The 27,953-nt window shown below is 43.6% G+C and overlaps 1 protein-coding gene across 1 annotated transcript; it reads left to right on the forward strand.

Moving 5' to 3' along the window:
* Window positions 1–14: 14 nt before the first annotated feature.
* Window positions 15–27,953, forward strand: LOC147435172 (uncharacterized). The gene is made up of 4 exons (XM_086488276.1): window positions 15–282; window positions 363–663; window positions 732–782; window positions 27,026–27,953. The coding sequence occupies exons 1-4, from the start codon at window positions 116–118 to the stop codon at window positions 27,467–27,469; spliced, it is 963 nt and encodes a 320-aa protein (XP_086344402.1). The 5' UTR covers window positions 15–115; the 3' UTR covers window positions 27,470–27,953.

A 27,953-nucleotide genomic window follows, 5' to 3' on the forward strand; every position in this document is an offset into this window, starting at 1 on the left:
CGTTGCAGTTCACGCGGCACGCCTTCTCGGCACGCCGTATTACGTAACAAGCTTGCTAAGGGTCCATTTACACATGGAGAGAGGGAAATGAATTTGCGAGGCCTTGCTGGAGAGGATGGCGCCCTCTGTGGCGCTGAGCGACGAAGTGAGGTTGGCAGCGCATGTGCAGCACTTGTCGAGTGTTGCCAATCCCTTTGTGAAGCACGTGGTGAAACTGAGGCAGAACTCCGCCTACCGCTACGCCTCTGGCTCCTTAGTGCTGGTGGGCGACGTGCCTCTGAGGTATTTCTTTTTCTTTCTCGGCTCCTGCATCTCCATGCTGAAATTGTTGATTTTCATCCTTCTGCACGGCTGGTTGTAAGGGAGCTCTGTGATATTGTGCCATCAAAGCTCGGAAAGAGAGCCTTTATAGAGTATCTATTCGTTCTGGAGGGCTCAAATGCCCGGGCCTCTCTTGCACAATTTGCTCAACGAGTGGTAGAGGTTACCCCAGGGGTCATGCACAAGCTGTCGGGGGTGCAATCCACACAAGGGTGCAATGCTGTCGGAGTCACTTGCTTGCCGTCCTCCTTTTGTTGCCTAGAGCGGTCACTCGACAACTTTTCATCGCTATCCTCTTGGTGTCCTTGCCCTCAAAGATTGCTTGTCCTCGATGGCATTCAGGTACTTTGAGTCTCCCAAGGATTGCTTATATTGTTATTGCACGAGGTCTTACATAATTTTATCCGCAGGATCCTGGAAATGTAGGGACCTTATTACGCACTGCTGCAGCCTTCGATTGGGTACTTGACTGTGACTCTTATAAATGCATGCCTATCTGAGGTTTTCATTATGTTAGGGTCTCTTCCGAACAGATGGACAATTTCCATCTGTTCATATCAATTCGTTAGACCGCCTTTCAATTCGATGCAAGGGTTGGTGATCTTTGATGCAGACTGCACTTTGTGTTAGCTCCATAGAAGCTCTTTTGATCGTTACAGTTTCATATAAGACAGATTTTTTAGCCATTTTGTATTTCTCTACATCATGTAGAGAATTTTTGATAATCGTTTTTTTTTTTCACTTTCTCCACCCAATGAGTGCCTCAGTTTTGTAGCAATATTTTTAACACAGCCCGTCACTCAACTGAGCTGTGCTCAATGCTTATGTTTGTGTGTCTATCTATGTTGAAGCAATGTAAATGGCTGTGATTTGGTGTGGCCTGTTTCGAGTGTAACTGCACCTCAAGAATCGAACCCTCTAAGCAGAGAACCGATAAAACAACACCCCTGGCTCTTAGTGAAGTCTAATTGGCTATGCTGCAAGCTTCAAGGTAATGCAGCAAGTTTGTGCATTCTGATCGAGTGCGGCAGAAGAAAGATGTATGCTGATTATATTAGCCATGGGTGGTACTTGCGGATGTGACAGGTTTTAGGGTTATGGTTTTTGCATTGATGTCATAGACACATCTGATCCATTCGTACGGCCAGTCACAATCTCACTTCCCCTAGAAAGGTGGCCCATGCCAATCTCTTGGTCAAAGCCTGAATCTTCTGTGCCGTGAACAGTTCTCTCTATGTGGTATTTGCATTTGTGATCATCTGCGTGGCACTAGGACATGAGAGTGACCTTCGGGTTTTGGCCTAGATTGAGATTTGCAGGAACTGGCCGAGAGGCCTAAAGAAAGGAAAGGAAGAGCAGAAGAAAACCCCAACTTATCCAAAGCAAATACCTCTCTAGGGATAGAAAGGGGTAGAAGAAAATCCCAACTTATATAACTCTCTAACGATAGAGAGGGAGGGCCCTTGGAGGGGGGTTTGGGACCCCATCTGGTGTTAGTCTTCTCTCTCTCTCTCTCTCTCACGCTCATAGAACCTTCATTTCATAGTATCATTCTCTCTTTTCTCTCTAGTCTTTGCACATCTCTCATGAAGTAAAAAGAACCTTGAGTAAGCACTAATGTGTTCACAGTTCACGAATGGGGATTATTGGATGTAGTGTGGTCTACAGTTCAAATTTTCTACAAAGGCAACTGATACTCAAGATGGCATTTTAGATGCTTTCCATGTTAGTTTACTCCGGCATATGTTGGACCATCTCCAATTCACCCTATTGCTGAGGAACCTCCTAAGGCTGAGGAAACGGAAGAAGTAGTCCAAGCGGAGCAAATCATTCATCATCAGGAGCGGCCACTAAAGTCCGGAAAGAATTACACGGAATATTTCGGTGAAGTTCAAGAACTATTCTACTTTAGCCGCTCAGTGGATGAATGAGCAAGAATTAGCATCTTATCCTGAGATTCTGGAAGGATATGCACAAGCACTACAATTGAGAACAACTGTTTAGAAACCAAAGGGATGTTGCTAAATGGACCATTTTTTTATTTTTTGAGTAATTTCTATTTATTGAAATTAGGATATTTAAATGTGTACACTTGATTCCTAACCGGAACCGGCTTGCACTCGCTAGCGCTCCCGTTGTGGTCCGGTACTTCGACAGCGTCGGGAGTCTAGGTCAGTCAGTTTGGGACTGGTCGGGCCAGTTAGCACTGAATTCTGATGAGTATGGAAGCTTGTGCGCGCCGGATGGGATTTGGGCCACTCGAGGAGTCACTTACAACTTTATAAGTTGGGTGGGAACTAGGGAATTAATTCAAAAGGGGCAAACTGGACACTTGGCAGAAGGAGAGCAACCTGCAGGACACCTCAGCAAGAGGGGGCGCCCAAACGAGGGTTGAGGCCTATTTTGCTTCATTGTGACTTATAGTGTGTGTGTGTGTGTGTGTGTGTGAGTAGTGGGTGCATGTTCACAGCTTTAATGGAAAGCTTGCTGTCACAAACTGGTGACGTGGTTGCCCTGTACGCGCACACACATCCTCCCCCTTGGCGTGGATAATCTCTGAAAGGTTAACGTGGCATGCCCGCAAAACCCGGCGTAAAACATGGAAAGCTGACGTGGCACTGGCAGTACGGAATCCCGCGTTTCACGGCAGTATACGGACGCTGATTTTCTTTATGCTAGCTGGCTGAAAAGCCTACGTAAAGTTGGGAAGAGCTTTTTGAAGAGTTGCTTTATTATATGAAGCTTATGAGAGTTCAAATTGCTTTATTTGAAAGCTTTTAAAATTATGGCAGCTTTTGGGGCTTTGCTTTTGGAATCTTTAAATAAGTGGGCAGGCCTCCCACTTCTCAGAGCATCTGGACGTAGACTCTGAGAGTGAGAGCCTCCCACTCGCTTGTACGTTAAGTTGCAGATTAATACAAAAAGAAATACCGAAAGGGGCACCAGGCTTTGGGGCCAATATCTCTAGGCACGGAACTCCGCCGGGCCAGTGTCGAATCAATTGTGAACTGTGAACTGTTTTGAAGTGATTTATTGTGGTGTCGCGGTAGATTCTCGACTTGGAGTGTCCAAGTCTGCTACAATGGTATCAAAGCGCGGCCGATTTCTCTTCTACAGGAAATCTGATCCTTTTACGCGGCACTTATGGCTTCAGACAGAGATCAGTCGGCTTGCTCTGCATTCGGAGATGCGAGAAGAGATCACAACGAAGATTCACGCGAGGAGTACGACCCGCCTCGGCCTACTTAGGCGGGGATCGAAGAGATGGAGCGTCGACGTTTGATCTGCAATGCAACAAAGATGATGCTAAATTGGGAAAGACCCGAAATTTGCAAAATTTATGAGCCAGACCTCCTTCGACGAGGTGCATGCACAGTGCCAGCAGACCACAGAACCACCCCTCAAACCGGCTCTCAAGAAACCTCCTACTCCCAAGATGTACACAGAGCAAGAATTAATAGAGGTGGTTGGTGCACGAATTGCTCAGCTTTTTGACGGGCAAAATAAAGCAGAAAAGCACGACAAAAAGCAATAGAAAGGAACTGACTTCCCGGGTTATTTGGGTCGTCAGTCTACATATGAATCGGCAAGAAAGCAGAAGAAGCGTGTTTGATTTGAAGGAGTACCCAATTCTTCTTCTTCTTCGAGTTCTTCTAGCTCCTCTGACTCCAACGAAGAAGACAGAAAAGGCAAAAAGCGAAGTAAAAAGCAAAGCTTCGGAAAGGGCAAGAAAAAGGCAAAGAAGCCTAAATCTCTGTGGGGGAGCAGGAGAGAGAGCCCACTTGCTGTCCTATGCAATGAGAGTGAAGGAGAAGAGGAGAGAAGCGCTGAAGAAGCACACGCAGGGAAGAACGTGAGAGAGAGAGAGAACGCTCGTTGGAGTTTTTGGGAAAAGCCACGCTATTTGTTTTGGGCTTCACATTTGAGTATATGAGTAAGTGACTAGGGGGCCATTCACACTTGGTCCCCCTAACTTATAAGTCTTTTAACTTATAAGTTAGTAAATACAAGGCACTTAGGCCTTTATTCCCTAACAACCTCCCACCTATCGGCAATGTACCTTGGGAGATCAAAGAATCAGCTAACTATGATACAACAGCTGATCATGCACTTACTCATCCAACACCCATCATCTGCCGGCAATATGCAAACCGCTCTGCTGGAAGACTCTTGGTCAAAAGATCTGTAGGATTGTCATCTGTGTGCACCTTGACAAGTGTAATGCTCTTGTCATCAAGCACACTCCTGATAAAATGATACTTCACCTCTATGTGCTTTGTCTTGGCATGAAAAACAGGATTCCTTGCAAGCATAATAGCACTCTGACTATCACAGTGTAGCACAGGAACCGGTGACTTAATGCCAAGCTCTTCTACCAAACGCATGAGCCACAAAGCTTCTTTGCATGCCTTAGTGGCAGCCACATACTCAGCCTCAGTGGTAGACAAAGCAACACATTTTTGCAGTCTAGAAATCCAAGAAACTGCACCTCCTGTGAATGTAAACACATATCCAGAGGTAGACTTCCTGCAATCTGGATGTCCAGCAAAATCTGCATCTGTAAAGCCATGCACAGATGTCTCACTCTTCCCAAAACAAATGCACAAGTCTTTAGTGCCTTTCAAGTATCTCAAGATACACTTCACTGCTTCCCAATGCTTTTTGCCAGGATTGCTCATGTACCTGCTTACTACTCCCACCGCAAATGCAATGTCCCGACGTGTAGCAACCATAGCATACATCAAACTGCCAACGGCTGATGCATAAGGAACCTTGGCCATTTCAGCCCGCATATCATCTGTGTTTGGGCAGTCATGTGCAGTCAGTTTTACATATGGAGGCAGCGGAGTACCAAGTGCCTTTCCCCCATCCATATGAAAACGATGTAGCACATTATTAACATAATCTCGTTGAGATAGATACAGATTCCTGTTAGGTCTATCTCGAGAGATACGCATGCCCAAAATATGATTAGCATCACCAAGATCCTTCATGTCAAAGCGATTCTTTAAGCTTTGCTGTAATGCATCCAACTCCGTGACATTGTTACCAGCAATAAGCATGTCATCAACATACAAAATCAGCAATAGAAGAGATCCATCACTTGCCGTTTTGATGTACAAACAGTGATCAGAATTACTTCTTTTGTATCCTTGAGACCTCATGAATGTATCAAACTTGTGATACCATGCACGGGGAGACTGTGTCAAACCATACAAGCTCTTCAAGAGTCTACATTTCTTCTCTTGCCCCTTTGACACAAAACCTTCTGGCTGCATCATACAGATCATCTCAAGCAAATCTCCATGCAAAAACGCTGTTTTGACATCCATTTGCTTTAACTCCATATCTTCAGAAGCAACCAGGCGTAAAACAAGACGTAATGTGGCAAGCTTTACAACAGGAGAAAAAATCTCATCAAAATCAACACCATGCTTTTGCTTGTACCCTTTAGCAACCAAACGTGCCTTGTACTTAGAAGAAGCATCAGATGTGACCTTGGTCTTGTAAACCCATTTACATGGCAGAGCCTTATGCCCTTTAGGCAAATCAACCAAGTCCCATGTATGGTTTTTCTCCAAAGACTGCATTTCCGAAACCATTGCTTTGAACCATTTCTTACTGTCTTCCCGTTGCATAGCCTCTTTATAGCAAGACGGCTCACCACAATCAGTAAGTATGACATAGTCCAAAGACGGTTCATATCTATCGGGGGGCCTTGTCACCCGAGTAGACCTACGTACCCAATGATCCATAACAGGTGGATTTTCAGCCTCTAAACCATAAAAAATAGCAGGCTGTTCAGCCGGTTGCATCGCAACAACGGGCGGTCTAGGAGCATCAACCTGTTCCCCTACCTGTGGTGCATCAATGGCAACTTGTTGGGGCTGATTTTCAGCAGCTAATGGCTGATTTTCAGCACCATTTTCAGCATGTAAAGGCTGCTGAACATTGGGCCTTCTTGGCTGTCCAGATGTAACATCTTCACGAAAAACAACCCGGCGCACTTCCTCGACCTTTGTGGGCTGTTTGTGCATGCAATTCTCATTGAAGATGACATCATTGCTGCGTATGATTTTCCGTAATGTGGGATCCCATAATCTATACCCCATTTCACCATCCTCACCATATCCTAGGAAAATGCATTTATGAGACTTTGGTTCTAGTTTGGTGCGGAGTTCACTCCGGATGTGAACATAGGCCTCACAACCAAACACTCTTAAATGTGCATATGAGGGTAGCTTGCCAGACCACACCTCCTCAGGCACCTTTCCACCCAAAGCCTTGCTAGGTGAGCGATTAATCAAGTGAATAGCTGTTTGCACAGCTTCTGCCCAAAAACCATGAGGTAATGCAGCATGTGACAGCATACTCCGAACTTTCTCTTGGATAGTCCGGTTCAACCTCTCTGCAACTCCATTCTGAGAGGGATTAAAAGGAGCCGTGAGCTCTCTTTTAATACCTTTAGTAGCACATAAGTCAATAAATGCTTTTGATACATACTCCCCCCCATTGTCTGAGCGCAAAGACCTAAGCTTCTTGTCAGTTTGATTCTCAACAAACGTAAGAAACTTCTTGAAAGTATCCAAAACATGGCTTTTAGCACGTATTGGATACACCCACACCTTACGTGTAGCATCATCGATAAACGAGACAAAATATTTCTTTCCCCCTAAGGACAACTGTGGCATTTCACATACATCGGAATGCACTAAGTCTAACTTGTCAGACTTCAAAGAAAGAGACCTTTTGTGCGGTGTTTGACTGCGCTTACCATAAATACAGTGCTCACAATTAGAAAAATCAGCATACCTCAAACACGGCAAATAACCACAACGAGACAAAGTTTCCATTCCTCTTTTACTCATGTGTCCCAACCGGCCATGCCACAAAGAGACACTTGGCTGCTCGGTTACGGCGACAACATGGTCACGCACACTAGATACATGCAAAGGATACAAAGTGTCCGATTTACAACCCTTGGCTACAATCCGGGCCCCTTTACAAATTTTCCACTTGCAATCACCAAAAGTGGTGTGATAGCCTGCATTATCTAGCTGCCCTGTACTAATCAAACTCTTCTTGATTTGTGGCACATGACGCACTTTGTGCAAAACAAAAGTCATACCATCAGCAAAAGAAAACTGGACACTGCCAATACCTGCAATGTCACATGCATAGTTGTCTCCCAAATAAACAGTGCCCTGCACCTCACCTGAGTACCGTGTAAACCAATCCCTATGAGGTGTTACATGAAAGGAGGCACCTGCATGTCCACATCAGAACCCATAGCAAGGGTATGTGCATCCACAGAAGAGGCATTGAGTACATTAGTGCTGCTGTCACTGTCACAACTACTAGCAACATTGATTTCCTCAATCAACACAGTGCTCTTCTTGGCATTTCCCTTGTCCTTTGCATCAGTTTCAGCACCCTTGTTCTTCTCTTTCTTCCACTCATAGCATTCCCGTTTATAATGCCCTTTCTTTCCACAATGATGACACACAACATCTATCCTACGAGATTTGCTGCGTGCCCTGTCCTTACTGTCAGATTTCTCCCTCTGTTGAGACCTGCCTCTCAAGTGCAATGTATTAGAAGATCCACCTGTGGTGTTCTTCCTGTTCATCTCTTCCATCAAGAGAGAACTCTCTACATCTGCATACTTAAGTGACGCACTTGAGTTACTAAGAGCTGTCCGGAATACATCCCAACTCTCGGGCAATGTGCATAGCAGAAAAGTAGCTTTGAACTCCTCATCAATCGTGAATTTCAGCTCTGTCAATTGGCTGAAAATAGAATTGAATTCATTGAGGTGCACTGACATGTGCGTGCCCTCCTTCATGCGGAGATCCATAAGCTTCTTAAGCCAATACACTTTACTGGCAGCACTCTGCTGTGCATACAACTCGTCTAAACGCTTCCACATGCCCCATGCTGTCTGCTCATTCTCTACATTGAAGAGTAAATTGTCAGACACCGAAAGCATGATCGTGGAACGAGCAAACTCGTCCACTTCTTCCCATTCTTCAACCTCCATATCAACCGGTTTCACACCTTGTAACTTAATAGGTTTCGCCTGTTTCTTCTGCAACATCACATTATAACATTGCTTCTTCCATATAGCAAAGTTATGGGCACCTTCAAGCTTGCGAATGTGCAACAAATTGCCACTTTCACTGCTAGAAGCCATTCTGAGTGATTGCAAACACTGAGACCTTGTTTTGCCGACCTAAACACGCCCAAATGTGCGCAATCGGGCAAAAAACAGCTTGCTGTTACAGAAAAACAGCGAGCGAATTTCACGCGAAATCACCCCAAAACAGCGTACATTCACTGCCAAACCCTTACCAAAGGTTTCCACAAGTTGTATACATCATTTGCTTGCTGAAATTCCTTGTTTTAGGGCAAAAATCAGACCTGTAAACACCTGTTTTGCTGAATTTTCAGAACCTCGTTGGTGGAAACACCTGTAAGATTGACCTGTGAGACTTGCCCTAATGAAATTGCATCAAATTGATCCCGAAATTGGTCAATTTCAGCAGAAATAGGCTGCTGTTCGCCAGTTTTTGAAACCCTAATTTTGGGGAAACTATCACCTGAGGTCGATTCTACACGGTGAGAGGATCCCTTCGCGACAGAGTTGATCGAAAACGGTTGAATATCCTTCCCGCAGCGAGCAAGAACAGAATTCTGATCTGTATTGCGAAGATGGCTCTCTTGGAAACCCTAAAGCTCTGATACCATATGTGGGGGAGCAGGAGAGAGAGCCCACTTGCTGTCGTATGCAATGAGAGTGAAGGAGAAGAGGAGAGAAGCGCTGAAGAAGCACACGCAGGGAAGAACGTGAGAGAGAGAGAGAACGCTCGTTGGAGTTTTTGGGAAAAGTCACGCTATTTGTTTTGGGCTTCACATTTGAGTATATGAGTAAGTGATTAGGGGGCCATTCACACTTGGTCCCCCTAACTTATATGTCTTTTAACTTATAAGTTAGTAAATACAAGGCACTTAGGCCTTTATTCCCTAACAATCTCGCCCCGTGGTTGACAGTTGTACAGAGGACACGTCTTCAGATAGTTTGGACTCTGATGACAACAGCTTTTACGCAAAGAAGAAGAATTTTTATAAAGCCAACCAATATGACTTTCTGGAAGATAAAAGCAAGAAACTCCGAGAGTTAATTTGACACATTTTCTGGTTATAGAGATGCTTCGACGGCTTTGTCTTTTATACAGTAGTTTGACATAGCTTTCTCAGGAGGGCGTTACTCAGAGCACTCCAAGATTCGGAGGGTTGCCTCTTACTTTACGAGAAATGCTCGAACTTGGTGGTCCACGCTTCTATTAAACAAGACAGTGCCAATTAAATGGCTGAAATTTAATGTAGCTTGTGAGTAATCACATCTTGATTATGCAAATCATCATGCTTGTCATCATGCTTTGGAAAAGAAGAGACTGAGAGAGTCTCCTTCTCCTAGATCCTTTGCAATCTGTGCCTGTACATTAGAAAAGAGTCCGAACAACTCTTGCATTTGTTGGGCTCTCTGTTCGGCGGCCAAGCGCGCTTGCTCACGCTCACGCTCAAAGTCGTCCTTTCTTTCTGCTTGTCTTGCTTCACTTTCTAACTTCATGTCCATCATCATCATCATGTCGAAAGCTTCCATAGGAGTTAGTGCAATCCTTGACGTAGATGGGGAAGGGGGAGGGTCCGAAAAACCTCCTGGTGGGGAAAACTCTTCTTCGCCACTCCCATGCTCACCACCTTCATGCGAAGTATCCTTTTCGCTTCGGGTGATGACCATCCACTGAAGTCTTGGGTTCTTAAGTTCACGAGGAACTTGGGTTCTTTGCAGGCGTAATCGAGGGCGATTACAATGCTTTCAAGAGGGGGGTATGTCACAAACTGGTGACGTGGCTACCTTGTACACACACATACACTCCCTCCCCCTTGGCGTGGATAATCCCTGAAAGGCTGATGTGGCACGCCTGCAAAATGCGGCGTAAAACACGGAAAGTTGACGTGGCACTGGCAATACGGAATTCCGCGTTTCACGGTAGTGTACAAATGCTGATTTTCTTACGCTAGCTGGCTGAAGAGCCTACGCAAAGTTGGAAAGAGCTTGTTGAAGAGTTGCTTTATTTTATGAAGCTTATGAGAGTTCAAATTGCTTTATTTGAAAGCTTTTAAAATTATGGCAGCTTTTGGGGCTCTGCTTTTGGCATCCCTTGTAATATTTAAATAAGTGGGCAGGCCTCCCTCTTCTCAGAGGGCATCTGGATGTAGAGTCTGAGAGTGAGAGCCTCCCACTCGCTTGTACTTTGAGTTGCAGATTAATACAAAAAGAAATACCGAAAGGGGCGCCAGTCTTTGGGGCCAATATCTCTAGGCACGGAACTCCGCCGGGCCAGTGTCAAATCAATTGTGAACTGTGAACTCTTTTGAAGTGATTTATTGTGGTGTCGCGGTAGATTCTCAACTTGGAGTGACTAAGTCTGCTACACTTGCCTTCTCCTTTGTCTCATGTAGCGCGATGATCTACTCTCGCGCATCTCTCTCCCCCCTTTGCACATATGGTAATGTCCCACTAGTTGGGCTACTCAAATGTTCATGTACAGTTCTTAGGGTTTTATGTGCGTTTGCCAAGACAAGGGCCGCAAGGGCCTTTTGAATTGGAACCGGATCAGCTAATCGCTAATCCTCCACAGGTACTCACAGTTCCATCGCGAAAGATTGCAAATTTGGAGAGTTTTCTCACATGAAAACTCGTCCAAGTTATAGGGGAACTGTCCCATTGCGTGCGGGAGCCCTTGGTACACACGTAGACGTGTTCACTCCGCTAAAAACGTTCCAAAACAGAGGATTACAGCCTGCTGTGTTTTTCTGCAGGTTTAGGGTTTCGCACCTAAACTGCAAGAGAACGCTAGGGGAGCCCCAGGAAAGCCTTGAAATGCGTTTACAAGGTTTTGGGCATCCGACAGTGGCAAAACAAGGCATTACAACACGCTGAAATTCTATTACAGCTCACCAGAAAGCTCCTAAATTGCGAGGGAATATGTCCTAGACAGGCACTTTTGATCTATAAGGGATCTGACGTCGTTATGCTACCGAAATCAGGTTAGAAACCTGCGTTTTCAGCCCTCGTCAGGTTTGGACATCTTTGTGAGAGTTTGAACTAAGTGTTCAGATCATCTACTTTCAATCGAATAAAGAAATACCGAAAGGGGCGCCAGTCTTTGGGGCCTACAGGGTGCGCAGTGGCATTCTAGTCGCTCGACGCATCTGTTCTCTTTTCTTCAGAGTGCTCTGTGTAAAGTTAAGAGGTTATTGAAATAGTACCGCCCTCTACTGTGTACATGCCGGTTATACAGAGCTTTGTAGATGTTGCACTAATCTACTAATCCCCTAAAATTCGTGTGTTTTTGGTTGTGTTTGCAACCATTCGGTGATACTCCTCCCACTCTTTGACCAGCAGGCCTGCCATTGCGCGTGGGACCATGTGCCTTGAGCGTTGGAAAATAGCAACCAATTGTATCCTGGGTGTTGCATGCGGGGTGCACCGACGAGGGGCTAGATAGTCTTATGAAGATTAGTCTGCGACCTACCTTGAACCAAGAGCGGAAATCCTTGCATGGTCAAGATTCGTAGCGGTATGGAGACCTCTACCAATTCATAAGGCGAGCACGTTCTACCTACTGATCCTCCCATGAGTCCTCCCTCTACCCCTCTTATCTTTGCCACTCAATCCCATGGATTCCATGATGCGGATGATGATGGAGATGATGATGCGGCAAGAAGAAGCATGTCGAGTAGAGCGTGCGAAAGCGGCAGAGCAAGAGGAATGTCGATTGGTGGCTGAAGCCGAGGCTTGTAGGCAAGAAAGGGAAGCCATGCTTGATCTCATCACAACTTTGACAGTCTGCTCCGATACCTCTTCTTTGGAGCCGGATTATGAAAAACTTACCAAGACCATCGCAGAGGCGACCAATGCTACACGGACGACCAGTGAAGCCATTCGCGAGAAGATTACGTTCAATATATATGATGGTAAGATGGATGCTATTGTCATCTATTCTTGGTTGCATCAATTTACATCTTATTTTTCGGTTGTTAAAAAGTTTGATAATAACAAAGTTCTCTTGGCTTCCATGTATCTCATGGGTGATGCCATCACTTGCAAGGATGAGTGAATGGAGGAGGAGGAAGCCCACAAGGGGGCCTATCCTGAGTCTCTCCTCTCGAGCTTAGTTGGGAGGAGTTCGCGAAGGATTTAAAGACTCACTTCTTGTCTCCATAGTACCTGAAGTGATTGAAAGAGGATTTTCGGGCTTTGTCTCAATAAGGTAAACCTGTGATGTCGTATGCTAACCGTGTGTCAGTTAGGTGGACAATTGAGGAAATTGGATGAGGCAAGGTTGGAGGTCTTTCTCTTTGGATTAGACCACTCGATCAAGTTTGACGTGGAAGCCGGTGATCCAAAGACATTGCAAGAGGCGATACGCTCGACTCAACTCTAAGAGATGAAGCACAACAAGGGTAAGCTCAAGACGGCCAATGGTAATGGTAACTCTTCCTCTTATGACGCCTCTAAGGATGAGGAAATTTTTTTTAATGGGAATGGTAACAATAGAAAGAACTCTCAAAACTCTCAATCTAATTCTCCATCTACATCTTCCTCTCTCAGAGTGACAAAGAAAAGGTTAAGGGTGAAGGAAAATCTGATAAACCTTGTAACGGAATATGGATAATAACATTGATTGTAGCGGAATTAAAGTAACAGTAGTGAGCATTTCCTTGAGAGGATTCTTATTGAACATAAGGAGAGAGCCATGCTTCAAAGCAATGCTTACTATCTCTACTTCTCAAGCTTGAAGAAAGAGATGAAGTTCTCTCTCAACACATGAGAGAATGTGTGAGTGTGTGTGTGAGTGTCAAAAATGAAAACCCTAGCTTGCCTTGGTCGACCCCTCTCTCTCCTAGCACTAGCTTGCACCCCATTGGCCCATGCCAAGGCTTAGCCAATTATAGGCTTTGGTCGTATCAAGCAATAGAGGTAGCATTTGGACAAGTGTCCTTCTTTCCCCCTTTGAGAGAGAGAGCTTAATTAATTATTTAAATACATCTAAATTCTCATTGGACCTCCCTAAAGGCCATCCAATAGGATTCAGACACACTATGAGGGCAACAGGGCTAGGGGCTTGACATGTGTTCTTTATGCCTCTTCAGTCTTGGACTTGCCTTTAGTGTGTGTGTGTGCGCACACGCGCACGCTCTCTCATCCCCTAAACTTACGGCTCGCCCCCTCCTATGTAGGAGTCATGTTTGACTTGAACACCACAAGCACCTTGGTCATCAAGCACCTCAAGCACCTTAGTTATGAAGCACCTCAAGCACCTTAGTCAATTTAATCACTTCAAGCACCTCAAGCACATGCCTAACTTGCCTAAGGTCTAAAGTACCTAAAGGTCTCAGGTCTAAGGACTTTTAGAACTAACCTTTGGAGGTCTTTAATGAAGCTATCCCGAAGGTCTTTTAAGCTCCATTAACTACTCATTGCTCTTTGGTAGACCATCTCCTTTTTGGACCCTCTATGAGATATAGCCTTCTCTCCCTTTGGTCCCATGCGGAGATAAGTCTAAAAGCACATATCTATATTCCAACTTTTGTTCCCATTCATTTTTACACACTAAATGATCAGTTCAATATGAGTAAATCATTTGGGATAGGTAGATATTAGATTTTATGACATTACCTCTCTCTTGAAACCATAGTCGTCCTCGACGATGAGGTAGAGAAGATAAAGCCTTAGTGATTAGTCTATGTTTCTTAGCTGGTGGAGGATCCCTTTTTACTCTACAACATCATTCCAGAATGGATGACTAGTCCATTTGGTGCTAGGGAGACTTAGCTGCCGCAAGCATGTCTGCTCTTAAGTCCATATCATACTCCCAGAGTAGAGTGACAAATTCTACTTGGTGTTTGGGAGACGTCGTCATCACAAACATGATTCTAAGCATGCATACTACTTAAATTTGTGCACAATAGAAAGAGAACTAGTCTTATAAGTAAAAAACATTGTTCATTTAAAAAGCATTTACATTTGCTTACTCTAGTGTAACATTGTAAGCATTGACATGGTTCATACTATTCTTAAGATGTGTTCCTTGTATCCATCTAGCACCTTCAAAATGATAATTTTTAAACTTAATAAGCTACTGTCGGATAATCTTACCATGTCTTAGTACCTTGTCTTCATGTCAAAGGATGGATTCGGATTAGAGCACCTCTTCTTGATCTTCGATTTTGGCGGGTCCTCTATTATTGGTTCTCTCGGTGGCTCTCTTTTGTAAGGCTTAAGTAGGCTCACTTGAAAAGCATTGCGTATGAGCCAATGATTGGGCAACTTTAGTTGATAGGCCATCTCGTTGATTGGTTTTAAGATTTGAAAAGGACCATAGTATCTTTTTGCTATTAACATAATATTTTTGGTGGTCCGTAGGATTTTTGTCTGTAGTTTGCCTCAATCGAGCCTTGGGAAACTTGAGTAGCATCCAATCATTTCATTGAAAGTTAAGGCCCTTCTGTGCTTGTTAGCAACAACCTTTTGCCTTTGTTGTGAGATGGATATAGCCTCCTTAATCTTCTGAAAAGATTCTTGTAGGTCTCGGCTATACTCATCAGCAGTGAAGATCTTCTTATATACCTTAAGTAGCAAGGGACTTTTAGGTCTTCCCTCAATGATCTCGAAAGGTGCCTTCCTTGTAGTAGTATGGACAATGTTATTGTACGCATACTCAACAAGAGGTAGGTACTTCTCCCATTGTGAGCGTTGATCTACTTCCATAACATAGGTCTTGAGTAGTTCTAGAATCGTAAGGTTAGCTATTTCACTTTGGCCATCCGTTTGTGGGTGATAAGTCGAAGAGAAATTTAACCTTGTTCCTAGATTTTCAAAGAGATCTTTCCAGAAATTACTGGTCATTCTAGGATCTCTATCTGACACTATGATGTTAGCAAGCCATGGTGTTTTGAAAATCTGGGATATGAAGAGGGTTGCCATTTAATGTGCCTTAATAGTCTTTTTGACAGATATAAAGTGTGCTTGTTTGCTAAACCCGTCGACTATTGTCCATATTCCCGTATTTCCATGGATAGACTTGGGTAATCCAAAGATAAAATCCATGGATATGCTCTTCCATGGTGAATTAGGAATTGGTAATGGCTGAAGTAATCTAGATTGCTTCTCTCTATCATACTTGGTCTTTTGACATACCACGCGTTTTGAAACATACTCTTGTATGTCTACTTTCATGGTAGGCCAGTAGAAATACGTGTCTACTCCTCGAAGAGTAGGTTGAATCCTCTATGCCCCGCATAGGGAGGAGCATGGGATCTATACATTACTTCCACATAGCCTATTGCCATGGAGAAGATAACCATCTTGCAAGGTGAACGGTTCTTCTTTCTTCCTAAGGCAGGGCTGAAATTATATCCTTGAAATCAGGATCAATAGCATACTCATCTATCATAGAAGATAGATATAGAAACTACATTTACTCTTGGTTGTCGTGATAGTGCATCGACCACTTGATTGTGCTTATCAGCAATATGAGCAATATGAAAGTAAAATTGCGAAAGAAAATTTGCCCACCTCATTTGTTTATCGGAAAGCTTGGTTTGCGTCATGAAGTACTTAAGACTTTGATGAATTATTTGTAGGATGAATGGAGTTCCCAAAAGATAATGCTTCCATGTGTCAAGGACATTTAGAACAGCTAGTAGCTCCTTTTCGTATATGCCCAACACTCGCTTGTCGGAATGTCTTCGACTCTCGTATGCTATGGCATGCTCTTCTTGAAGCAAGACTACTCCAAGGCAATCTCCACAAGCATCACATTGGATCTCAAATGGTTTTGAGAGATCCCGTAGGGTAAGCATAGGCTGAGAGGTAAGCTTTTCTTTGAGCTTCTCAAAAGCATTTTGCTCTTTTGCAATCGATGTATAACGTTCTTTTTTGTTAAGTCATGTAATGGTGCTGCTATTTGCAAGAATTATTCCATAAAGCGTCTATAGTATGCACACATACCAATAAAGCTTCGTAGCTTATGTAGATTCCTTGGATTAGGCCATCCTTTTATTATCTCTAACTTTGTTGGATCCATACGGATATCATCTTAAAAGATAATGTAACCTAAGTATTGAATCTCTTGAAGGAAAAATTCGGTTAATGAAAAGTTTATTCTCCCTCAGCTTGAAAGATTACCTGGGGTTGTTGCTTATGCTCCTCAAGAGATTTGGAGTCGATGATAATATCATTGAAGAACACTCCAGTAAACATGCGGTGGAGTCCAAATTTTTTTTCAATTAAGCGGTTGAATGTGGCCGGAGCATTTGTCAAGCCAAAAGGCATGACAAGATATTCATAAAGACAAAATGTTGTACAAAAAACGGTCTTTACAATATCTTCATTGACTATCCTTATTTGATGGTAGCCACTTTTAAGGTCAATCCTACTGAAGTAGATAGAGCCTTGTAGCTTATCAAACAGATCTTCTACCTGCGGCATGGAAAATCTGTTTTTGGTAGTGATCCTATTTAGTGCTCTATAGTCAACACACATACGGTATGTGCCGTCTTTCTTTTGCACTAAACAGACTAATGAACAAAAGGGAGAGGAGCTAGGCCTCACCATCCTTTTATCCACCAGTTTATGTACTTGCCTCATAATCTCCTCTTGTTGAGCTTGGGAAACTTGATAAGGAGGCTTATTAGACGGTGAGCTGCCAGGTAGAAGCTCTATTCTATGGTCATCATTCCCTCGTTTTGGAGGTAACTCTCCAGGGATGTCATCGATAAAAACATCTTGGTATCTATTTAGGAAATTAGACAACTATAATTCCTCTTGATTCCTACCCTTTTCATTGGATAAAACTTTAGGATCATTTATGGACTCTTATAACAAAAATCATATACGCAGAAACTGAGCTTTTCATTGACTTATCAAAAGCAAGCGTATTTACAAGGGGTATAACTCGACTCATTAGCATCTATGTACATGTTCTTTTTCCTGCAGTTGAAATAAATTCTTCTTTCAAGGAACTTCATATTGGTAGCCGTGTGGTTGAACCATGGTGCCCCTAGGATAACATCCTCATGCTTGAGAGGGGAGATGAGAAAGTCTTCTTTGTCGACATAGTTTTGGATATGAAGCCTTAATTTCCCAATCAAGGGAGTAACTGCGGCTTCTTGTCCCTTGAAAGCTCCATCGGCCATAACGGTGTCTCCATTCTCATGAGCTTGTATGCCTAACTTAGTGGCCAACTCCGTTGATATGAAGTTGTGAGTAGAGCCTGGGTCAAAAAGGATAAAGGCATCATGCTTCCACACCTTTTCCCAAGGATAGGAAAGGGATGATTCTTTGCAATGAGTATTCTCTTTTGGAGCTTCAACCATGGAAGCTCTAGGAGTCTCTTTGAGTGAATTTCTTTTGGTCCTTGCTCCTCACACTTGAAACATTTATGGTCTTTGCAAAAAGCCTCTTAACTCTTCAGGAGAGAGTTTATTTTTACCTTTGTAAACTTCTTTCTCCTTGGTCTTGTTGTTGGTGCTAGAATTCTCTTGGGAAGAGTTTTGAGCATTGTCTTTCCCTCTAGGTTCGTTTTGGTTTCTAGCTTCCTTGGGCTTAAAAATTTCTTTTAGCCCCTTGTTGGAATTGGTTCGTGAAGCGACCATAGTATGGTGAATCACTTCAGTGATGGTCTTAGGCCTTTGAGAGTTGACATACTCGGCCATATCTTCAGGGAGTCTCCCACAAAATTGTTGCTTTTGTTCGGCGAAGTCTATCTTTTGGTAGATTGTAGCTTTGAGATGTGACTCATTGGGAGATAGCTTCAGACTTCGCCATTTGGTAAGCACTTTGTCTTTGGCATCGCTTCCAAGAAACTGCTTCATTATGGAAACTGGGTAGAGTTTTCCATGTCTTTGGAGCTTCGCCGTTACCTCGTAAACTAGCCCACCATTGTTGGACAGACTTTTGAAAATGCATAGCTACATGATGTAGCTTGAAGGACTCCGTGAAGCCCTCATCTCCCAATGCCACATCAAATTGTTGGATAAAGGGCAAAACTTTGTCCGTAGCACCAAAGGTGCCATCGTAGGTGAGAAAAGAGATTCTCTTTCCTCCTCCTTGAACTTTTGAAGCTTATAGGACCTTTTCCAAGCAACATAGGATTTGCGATGTTCTCTCCTCTTGTACTCTCTAGGAGAAAAACTGCCGCTTTCATCGGAAGAGGAGAAAGGTGATGAAGATGGAGAAGAGGGTGACCTCTTTCTCGCCTTTTTCTTCTTTTGATTCCTCTCTTCCCTCTCAGAATGACGAGGGGAAGGACTATATGATGATCTTTTTCTCTTGGAAGGAGTTGAGGATCGTCGAGACCGCCGTCTTCCCGGAGCCACATCTTCCGGAAAACTTGGAGATTCACTTCTTTCTTTTTCATAGGATTCCTCCTCTTCTCTCACCGGAGAGAGTCTTCTTTTAGAAGTCTCTACAAGAGGCTTCCTAAGCTCTCTCTCTTGTTGAGGAGTTTGGAGAATCCCATGGGTGCAAAGTTGTTGGGCAACTTCTGCTTGTAAAGCGGGGTTGCCCATGGCTTGTTGCAATCTAGTGACAAGATAGTTCACAAACACGGGCCATTAGTAGCACCTTCATGTGCAAAATCAAAGTCGTCAATATTCATTTTACTCTCTTTATTATTGTCAGCCATGCTAACTAAATTTATATTTATGCTACTTTGTGCTTTGGCAACCTTAAAACTTTAGTTGCTACTCTTCTTAACTTTTGAAACTTACCTCTCAAGTAGCCACACCTGTGGTTTAGAGACTTTTGATTGCAAAGAGTAGTGGAGAGGGTCTAACAATGCTCGGTTGATTATGGTTCTTGTTGAGCTTGCTAGTAGCTCAATAATGGTTAAGCCAAACGCAAGCCCTGAAAGACTCCATTATTAAGTCTATACTATCATATGTCATCGGGTGGTGTATTTTTCTTGTTGCCTTCTTTAAATATTTATTATATATTTTATTTATTTTATTTTTGCTCGTTTTCTTCATGTGCGCAGTGATAATCTAGTTGTTGGACGTATTTGTCTTTCTTTTTTCTCAGGTCTTTGTGTATAATTAATAGGTAATTGATGTTTGTACCACCCTCACTCTCATTGCCACTTTTGACACGAGGGACCTCTCCTCCCTCTTGTAGTGTGAAGAATTGTGCCCTAGTTGAAGAACATCATACTTAACTTGAAAACTGAAAATTGAAAGTGAATTCTGACACAAAAGACTGAATGTTTGATTGATTGAACTTGTTTACATTAGACTCCCTTTATAGGTGATGAACAGACACAATGAAAAGACATGTCGATAGCAAGGGAGGATTGTGAGCCTAGAATGATGCTGCATGATGCCGCATACTCGCGGTGAAAACTGTGTTCCGCCGGTAGAAATCCAACTAGTAACCTGCATCTACTTCTTGGTGATGGGCCATTGAGCATCTCCACAGGTTTCTTTTGTACACAGAATACAGCCCCTTTTCTTGCCCAAAAAAAAAAGACATTTCCATAGGCCAAGAGCTGCATCCTTTGGCAAATAGTTACATCCTTTCGTTGTAGGGACATACATGGCCATTTGTTGTAGAGGCACAACCCTTCGATGAAGAGACATAGCCATTTGCCTAAAGGTGCAACCATTGAGCGAAGAGACGCGCCCTTTCGAGGTTAGGGCTCTCTAGAGTTGGTCCATCTTTATGTCTGCATAGGATCAAGCAATGTTGCATCCGTATGTTGTACGGATCCTATCCGTACAGTACGGCCGCATTAGGGAAAATATGAACCCCAAAAGGGTCCTTTAGGATCAAAGATGCTTTTGGAATATACTCTCTACACCAATGAGAATGGGTGTGTGGGCCATGGTCCCACCAGTTTTGCATTTTTTCGAATGGCCATAACTTGAGCATTGTACCTTCCAAATTTGTCGGACAATAGTGCATTTGGTTTGCATTGCCGAGCTCTTTCCATAGATATGTTACATGATATAGTTTTGAGGTACGTAGATATAGGCTATCCATGACCCCTCTTTTATGTCCTATTCCTCTTTTATGTCCTATTGTTGACTGAAATCTGATTGGTTGCTCTTACAAGGCCCTTTTGGGGTTCATATTTTTCCTAGTGGTACAGTTGGATCCGTATATACGGATAGGATGTGTACGGATGTTAGAAAAAACATGAAAAATCGTGGATTCGTGTCCTATTTCAGCCAGACTTCAGAGCAGCATGAGGATGATGCAGGCCCACCAGAGGTCCTCATGATCATCTTCATCATCCTTTGATGATGATGATGAGCTTTGTGCTTTTTGTGCAAAGTGCGGTTTCCAGTACTTATTAGAGTCAAGACTTCAGACATTAGTCTTGGATTATCATTACGTTTTCTTTTTTTTTGATGATCTTAGTTTTATGAGACCATGACATCAGACATCTAGCAGTGTTTGGTTGTAGACATTGGTCAGCTTTGTGTTTTCATTGTTCGGTTAGAGTCGTGGAATCTAGTTTTTGGCATTTGTAATGGTCTATTGTTGATTTGCTAGTTTTTATTGTGTTGGTGAATGCATAAGTAAATGTATGAAGTACTCTTAGTCTTAAGCTTTGTGAAAAAAACTACGAGTTTGAATGTACCTAAAAATTCAATCCATTTTGTACTACATACCTTACAGACCAAATTTGTACCGAACACTGCGTACTTAACCACCTTGGGATCAAGGAAGGAAGGTGACATAGAGATGAACCATACGTCCACAATCAATGTAAGGTCTTGATTGTGGAGGTAGGCGGTGTGGGGGAGCAGGAGAGAGAGCCCACTTGCTGTCCTATGCAATGAGAGTGAAGGAGAAGGGGAGATTGGCGCAGAAAGAGCACACGCAGAGAAAACGTGAGAGAGAGAGAGAGCTCGTTGGATTTTTGGGAAAAAGCCACGCTCTTGTTTTTGGGCTTCACATTTGAGTATATGAGTAAGTGACTAGGGGGCCATTCACACTTGGGTCCCCTCACTTATAAGTCTTTTTAACTTATAAGTTATAAGTACAAGGCACTTAGGCCTTTATTCCCTAACAACCTCCCACCTAAAGGCAATGTACCTTGGGAGATCAAAGAATCAGCTAACTATGATACAACAGCTGATCATGCACTTACTCATCCAACACCCATCATCTGACGGCCATATGCAAACCGCTCTGCTGGAAGACTCTTGGTCAAAAGATCTGCAGGGTTGTCATCTGTGTGCACCTTGACAAGTGTAATGCTCTTGTCATCAAGCACACTCCTGATAAAATGATACTTCACCTCTATGTGCTTTGTCTTGGCATGAAAAACAGGATTCCTTGCAAGCATAATAGCACTCTGACTATCACAGTGTAGCACAGGAACCGGTGACTTAATGCCAAGCTCTTCTACCAAACGCATGAGCCACAAAGCTTCTTTGCATGCCTCAGTGGCAGCCACATACTCAGCCTCAGTGGTAGACAAAACAACACATTTTTGCAGTCTAGAAATCCAAGAAACTGCACCTCCTGTGAATGTAAACACATATCCAGAGGTAGACTTCCTGCAATCTGGATGTCCAGCAAAATCTGCATCTGTAAAGCCATGCACAGATGTCTCACTCTTCCCAAAACAAATGCACAAGTCTTTAGTGCCTTTCAGGTATCTCAAGATACACTTCACTGCTTCCCAATACTTTTTGCCAGGATTGCTCATGTACCTGCTTACCACTCCCACCGCAAATGCAATGTCCGGACGTGTAGCAACCATAGCATACATCAAACTGCCAACGGCTGATGCATAAGGAATCTTGGCCATTTCAGCCCGCATATCATCTGTGTTTGGGCAGTCATGTGCAGTCAGTTTTACATATGGAGGCAGCGGAGTATCAAGTGCCTTTCCCCCATCCATATGAAAACGATGTAGCACCTTATTAACATAATCTCGTTGAGATAGATACAGACGCCTGTTAGGTCTATCTCGAGAGATACGCATGCCCAAAATATGATTAGCATTACCAAGATCCTTCATGTCAAAGCGATTCTTTAAGCTTTGCTGTAGTGCATCCAACTCCGTGACATTGTTACCCGCAATAAGCATGTCATCAACATACAAAATCAGCAATAGAAGAGATCCATCACTTGCCGTTTTGATATACAAACAGTGATCAGAATTACTTCTTTTGTATCCTTGAGACCTCATGAATGTATCAAACTTGTGATACCATGCACGGGGAGACTGTTTCAAACCATACAAGCTCTTCAAGAGTCTACATACTTTCTTCTCTTGCCCCTTTGACACAAAACCTTCTGGCTGCATCATACAGATCATCTCAAGCAAATCGCCATGCAAAAACGTTGTTTTGACATCCATTTGCTTTAACTCCATATCTTCAGAAGCAACCAGGCCTAAAACAAGACGTAATGTGGCAAGCTTTACAACAGGAGAAAAAATCTCATCAAAATCCACACCATGCTTTTGCTTGTACCCTTTAGCAACCAAACGTGCCTTGTACTTAGAAGAAGCATCAGATGTGACCTTGGTCTTGTAAACCCATTTACATGGCAGAGCGTTATGCCCTTTAGGCAAATCAACCAAGTCCCATGTATGGTTTTTCTCCAAAGACTGCATTTCCGAAACCATTGCTTTGAACCATTCCTTACTGTCTTCCCGTTGCATAGCCTCTTTATAGCAAGATGGCTCACCACAATCAGTAAGCATGACATAGTCCAAAGACGGTTCATATCTATCGGGGGGCCTTGTCACCCGAGTAGACCTACGCACCCAATGATCCATAACAGGTGGATTTTCAGCCTGTAAACCATCAAAAACAGCAGGCTGTTCAGCCGGTTGCATCGCAACAACGGGCGGTCTAGGAGCATCAACCTGTTCCCCTACCTGTGGTGCATCAATGGCAACTTGTTGGGGCTGATTTTCAGCAGCTAATGGCTGATTTTCAGCATGTAAAGGCTGCTGAACATGGGGCCTTCTTGGCTGTCCATATGTAACATCTTCACGAAAAACAACCCGGCGCACTTCCTCGACCTTTGTGGGCTGTTTGTGCATGCAATTCTCATTGAAGATGACATCCTTGCTGCGTATGATTTTCCGTAATGCGGGATCCCATAATCTATACCCCATTTCACCATCCTCACCATATCCTAGGAAAATGCATTTATGAGACTTTGGTTCTAGTTTGGTGCGGAGTTCACTCCGGATGTGAACATAGGCCTCACAACCAAACACTCTTAAATGTGCATATGAGGGTGGCTTGCCAGACCACACCTCCTCAGGCACCTTTCCACCCAAAGCCTTGCTAGGTGAGCGATTAATCAAGTGAATAGCTGTTTGCACAGCTTCTGCCCAAAAACCATGAGGTAATGCAACATGTGACAGCATACTCCGAACTTTCTCTTGGATAGTCCGGTTCAACCTCTCTGCAACTCCATTCTGAGAGGGATTAAAAGGAGCCGTGAGCTCTCTTTTAATACCTTTAGTAGCACAAAAGTCAATAAATGCTTTTGATACATACTCCCCCCCATTGTCTGAGCGCAAAGACCTAAGCTTCTTGTCAGTTTGATTTTCAACCAGCGCAAGAAACTTCTTGAAAGTATCCAAAACATCGCTTTTAGCACGTATTGGATACACCCACACCTTACGTGTAGCATCATCGATAAACGAGACAAAGTATTTCTTTCCCCCTAAGGACAACTGTGGCATTTCACATACATCGGAATGCACTAAGTCTAACCTGTCAGACTTCAAAGAAAGTGACCTTTTGTGCGGTGTTTGACTGTGCTTACCATAAATACAGTGCTCACAATGAGAAAAATCAGCATACCTCAAACACGGCAAATAACCACAACGAGACAGAGTTTCCATTCCTCTTTTACTCATATGTCCCAACCGGCCATGCCACAAAGAGACACTTGGCTGCTCGGTTACGGCGACAACATGGTCACGCACACTAGATACATGCAAAGGATACAAAGTGTCCGATTTACAACCCTTGGCTACAATCCGGGCCCCTTTACAAATTTTCCACTTGCTATCACCAAAAGTGGTGTGATAGCCTGCATCATCTAGCTGCCCTGTACTAATCAAACTCTTCTTGAGTTGTGGCACATGGCGCACTTTGTGCAAAACAAAAGTCATACCATCATCAAAGGAAAACTGGACACTGCCAATACCTGCAATGTCACATGCATAGTTGTCTCCCAAATAAACAGTGCCCTGCACCTCACCTGAGTACTGTGTAAACCAATCCCTATGAGGTGTTACATGAAAGGAGGCACCTGAATCAAGAATCCAAGTATGCATGTCCACATCAGAACCTATAGCAAGGGTATGTGCATCCACAGAAGAGGCATTGAGTACATCAATGCTGCTGTCACTGTCACAACTACTAGCAACATTGATTTCCTCAATCAACACAGTGCTCTTCTTGGCATTTCCCTTGTCCTTTGCATCAGTTTCAGCACCCTTGTTCTTCTCTTTCTTCCACTCATAGCATTCCCGTTTATAATGCCCTTTCTTTCCACAATGATGACACACAACATCTTTCCTACGAGATTTGCTACGTGCCCTGTCCTTACTGTCAGATTTCTCCCTCTGTTGAGACCTGCCTCTCAAGTGCAAAGCATTAGAAGACCCACCTGTGGTGTTCTTCCTGTTCATCTCTTCCACCAAGAGTGAACTCTCTACATCTGCATACTTAAGTGACGCACTTGAGTTACTAAGAGCTGTCCGGAATACATCCCAACTCTCGGGCAATGTGCATAGCAGAAAAGTAGCTTTGAACTCCTCATCAATCGTGAATTTCAGCTCTGTCAGTTGGCTGAAAATAGAATTGAATTCATTGAGGTGCACTGACATGTGCGTGCCCTCCTTCATGCGGAGATCCATAAGCTTCTTAAGCCAATACACTTTACTGGCAGCACTCTGCTGTGCATACAACTCGTCTAAACGCTTCCACATGCCCCATGCTGTCTGCTCATTCTCTACATTGAAGAGTAAATTGTCAGACACCGAAAGCATGATCGTGGAGCGAGCCAACTCGTCCACTTCTTCCCATTCTTCAATCTCCATATCAACGGGTTTCACACCCTGTAACTTAATAGGTTTCGCCTGTTTCTTCTGCAACATCACATTATAACGTTGCTTCTTCCATATAGCAAAGTTATGGGCACCTTCAAGCTTGCGAATGTGCAACAAATTGCCACTTTCACTGCTAGAAGCCATTCTGAGTGATTGCAAACACTGAAACCCTGTGTTGCCGACCTAAACACGCCCAAATGTGCGCAATCGGGCAAAAAACAGCTTGCTGTTACAGAAAAACAGCGAGCAAATTTCACGCGAAATCACCCCAAAACGGCGTACATTCACTGCCAAACCCTTACCAAAGGTTTCCACAAGGTGTATACATCATTTGCTTGCTGAAATTCCTTGTTTTAGGGCAAAAATCAGACCTGTAAACACCTGTTTTGCTGAATTTTCAGAACCTCGTTGGTGGAAACACCTGTAAGATTGAACTGTGAGCCTTGCCCTAATGAAATTGCATCAAATTGACCCCGAAATTGGTCAATTTCAGCAGAAATAGGCTGCTGTTCGCCAATTTTTGAAACCCTAATTTTGGGGAAACTGTCACCGGAGGTCGATTCTACACGGTGAGAGGATCCCTTCGCGACAGAGTTGATCGAAAACGGTTGAATATCCTTCCCGCAGCGAGCAAAAACAGAATTCTGATCTGTATTGCGAAGATGGCTCTCTTGGAAACCCTAAAGCTCTGATAACATGTGTGGGGGAGCAGGAGAGAGAGCCCACTTGCTGTCGTATGCAATGAGAGTGAAGGAGAAGGGGTGATTGGCGCAGAAAGAGCACACGCAGAGAAAACGTGAGAGAAGAGAGAGAGCTCGTTGGATTTTTGGGAAAAAGCCACGCTCTTGTTTTTGGGCTTCACATTTGAGTATATGAGTAAGTGACTAGGGGGCCATTCACACTTGGGCCCCCTCACTTATAAGTCTTTTTAACTTATAAGTTATAAGTACAAGGCACTTAGGCCTTTATTCCCTAACAGGCGGGGTAGAAAGAGAATTGAAAGAAAGGAGGAAAAAAGTGTGGAAGAGATGTGGATTTTTTTTTTATTTTTTATTTTTTTCGGGGGGGGGGGGGGGGGGGGGGGGGGATGGTAGAGGAGAACTGCGGCAGTAGGGCAGAGGTGTACTGTTGATGTCGTGCTGGGCTGAGGAACAGCAGATAATGGAATCACAGCAGTGTTCAGCCCAAAACTCTTTAACCTACTGTAAGTCGTGTTTCTCATGTGAGATCCTTTTGAAGAAAGACGAGTAAAAGATGAGATTGGATTTTGAGAATGCGAAGTCTTGATTGCAATCATATGTTTCAGTTTCAGCTTTGATCAGTTGTTGTTTTTGAGATAGCTCAATTCTTCAAGGTTTACGTGCAATTTAAGGGCAATATGTTCTATGGACCCCTCATTTGTAAAGTACATGGTATTGTCTGGACTGTATCTTGCTTTTCTCAAGCAGTTTAAGATGCTTCATCTATCTTTTGCTATGTGGTTTTATTTTCTTACATAAATAGCGAATAGAATGCGTGTGTTTTCACAGGATGGGGTCTTCTTGTTGAATGGCTGCTGTGACCCGTTCAATGAAAAGGCATTGCGGGCATCTCGAGGAGCTTGCTTCTGGGTTCCCTTAGCATGTGGCAAATGGGATCAACTTCAGGCCCTTGCAAAGACAAGAAAGATGGTGTTTTATGCGGGTGAGGCTCAACATAAAACAGACTCAGTGGCTTCTAACCAAGAAAACTTCGATCAATGGCGCAAAAAAGAGGATCAATTCTGCACATCTGCATCAGAAGAACTTGGCAACATAAACGAGGAGTCTTTATGCTTGATTTTGGGTAACGAAGGACAAGGTTTGTCGGAAGAGACCAGAGCAGCTTGCAGGCATGTCTCAATACCAATGCCAGGAAGGTTTGAGTCGCTTAACGTGGCAGTGGCTGGGGGCATTCTCCTCTACTTGCTACAGAAAAAGCAGCAGAAAATGTAATGGCTGCATATACATGGCAGAATAAGCCTTGCGGTGTCTAGTTGAAGGCTGTTTAAAACTGGTGATAAATCTCTGTAGTTGCCGTTGGTGCCAATGTGAATGTCTCTTCACTTTATCTTGAATTGCTTCTCAGCACGATTCACTGTGGAACTACGTAATCCTGCAGTAGACTCTGAGAACCATGATCATGGAGAGACTCCAGATGAACTCCCACACAATTGCATTGTCTGAGGAGGTCATTGCAGATCATGTGCAGATCTTCAGGTTAGAGCCAGGGTCACTTTACTGTAAAGCTGAGGTCTTATCAAGGTTGTGTATTTTGCACCTTATATCAACGCGGTCCTTTCAGCGCATTGCAGCAGGGCTTGCCTAAACATTTTTCCTCACCTAAGAAAAACAGGGCAGACGTAAAACTATTCTGGGTTTTAGGTTAAAAACAGAAGAATTTGCCAGTAACTACATCAAAACTTGTTATATTTTTCCA

Source organism: Adiantum capillus-veneris, chromosome 18 (genome assembly GCF_014529385.1).
Source record: "Adiantum capillus-veneris isolate H3 chromosome 18, ASM1452938v2, whole genome shotgun sequence".
Classification (NCBI taxonomy): Eukaryota; Viridiplantae; Streptophyta; class Polypodiopsida; order Polypodiales; family Pteridaceae; genus Adiantum; species Adiantum capillus-veneris.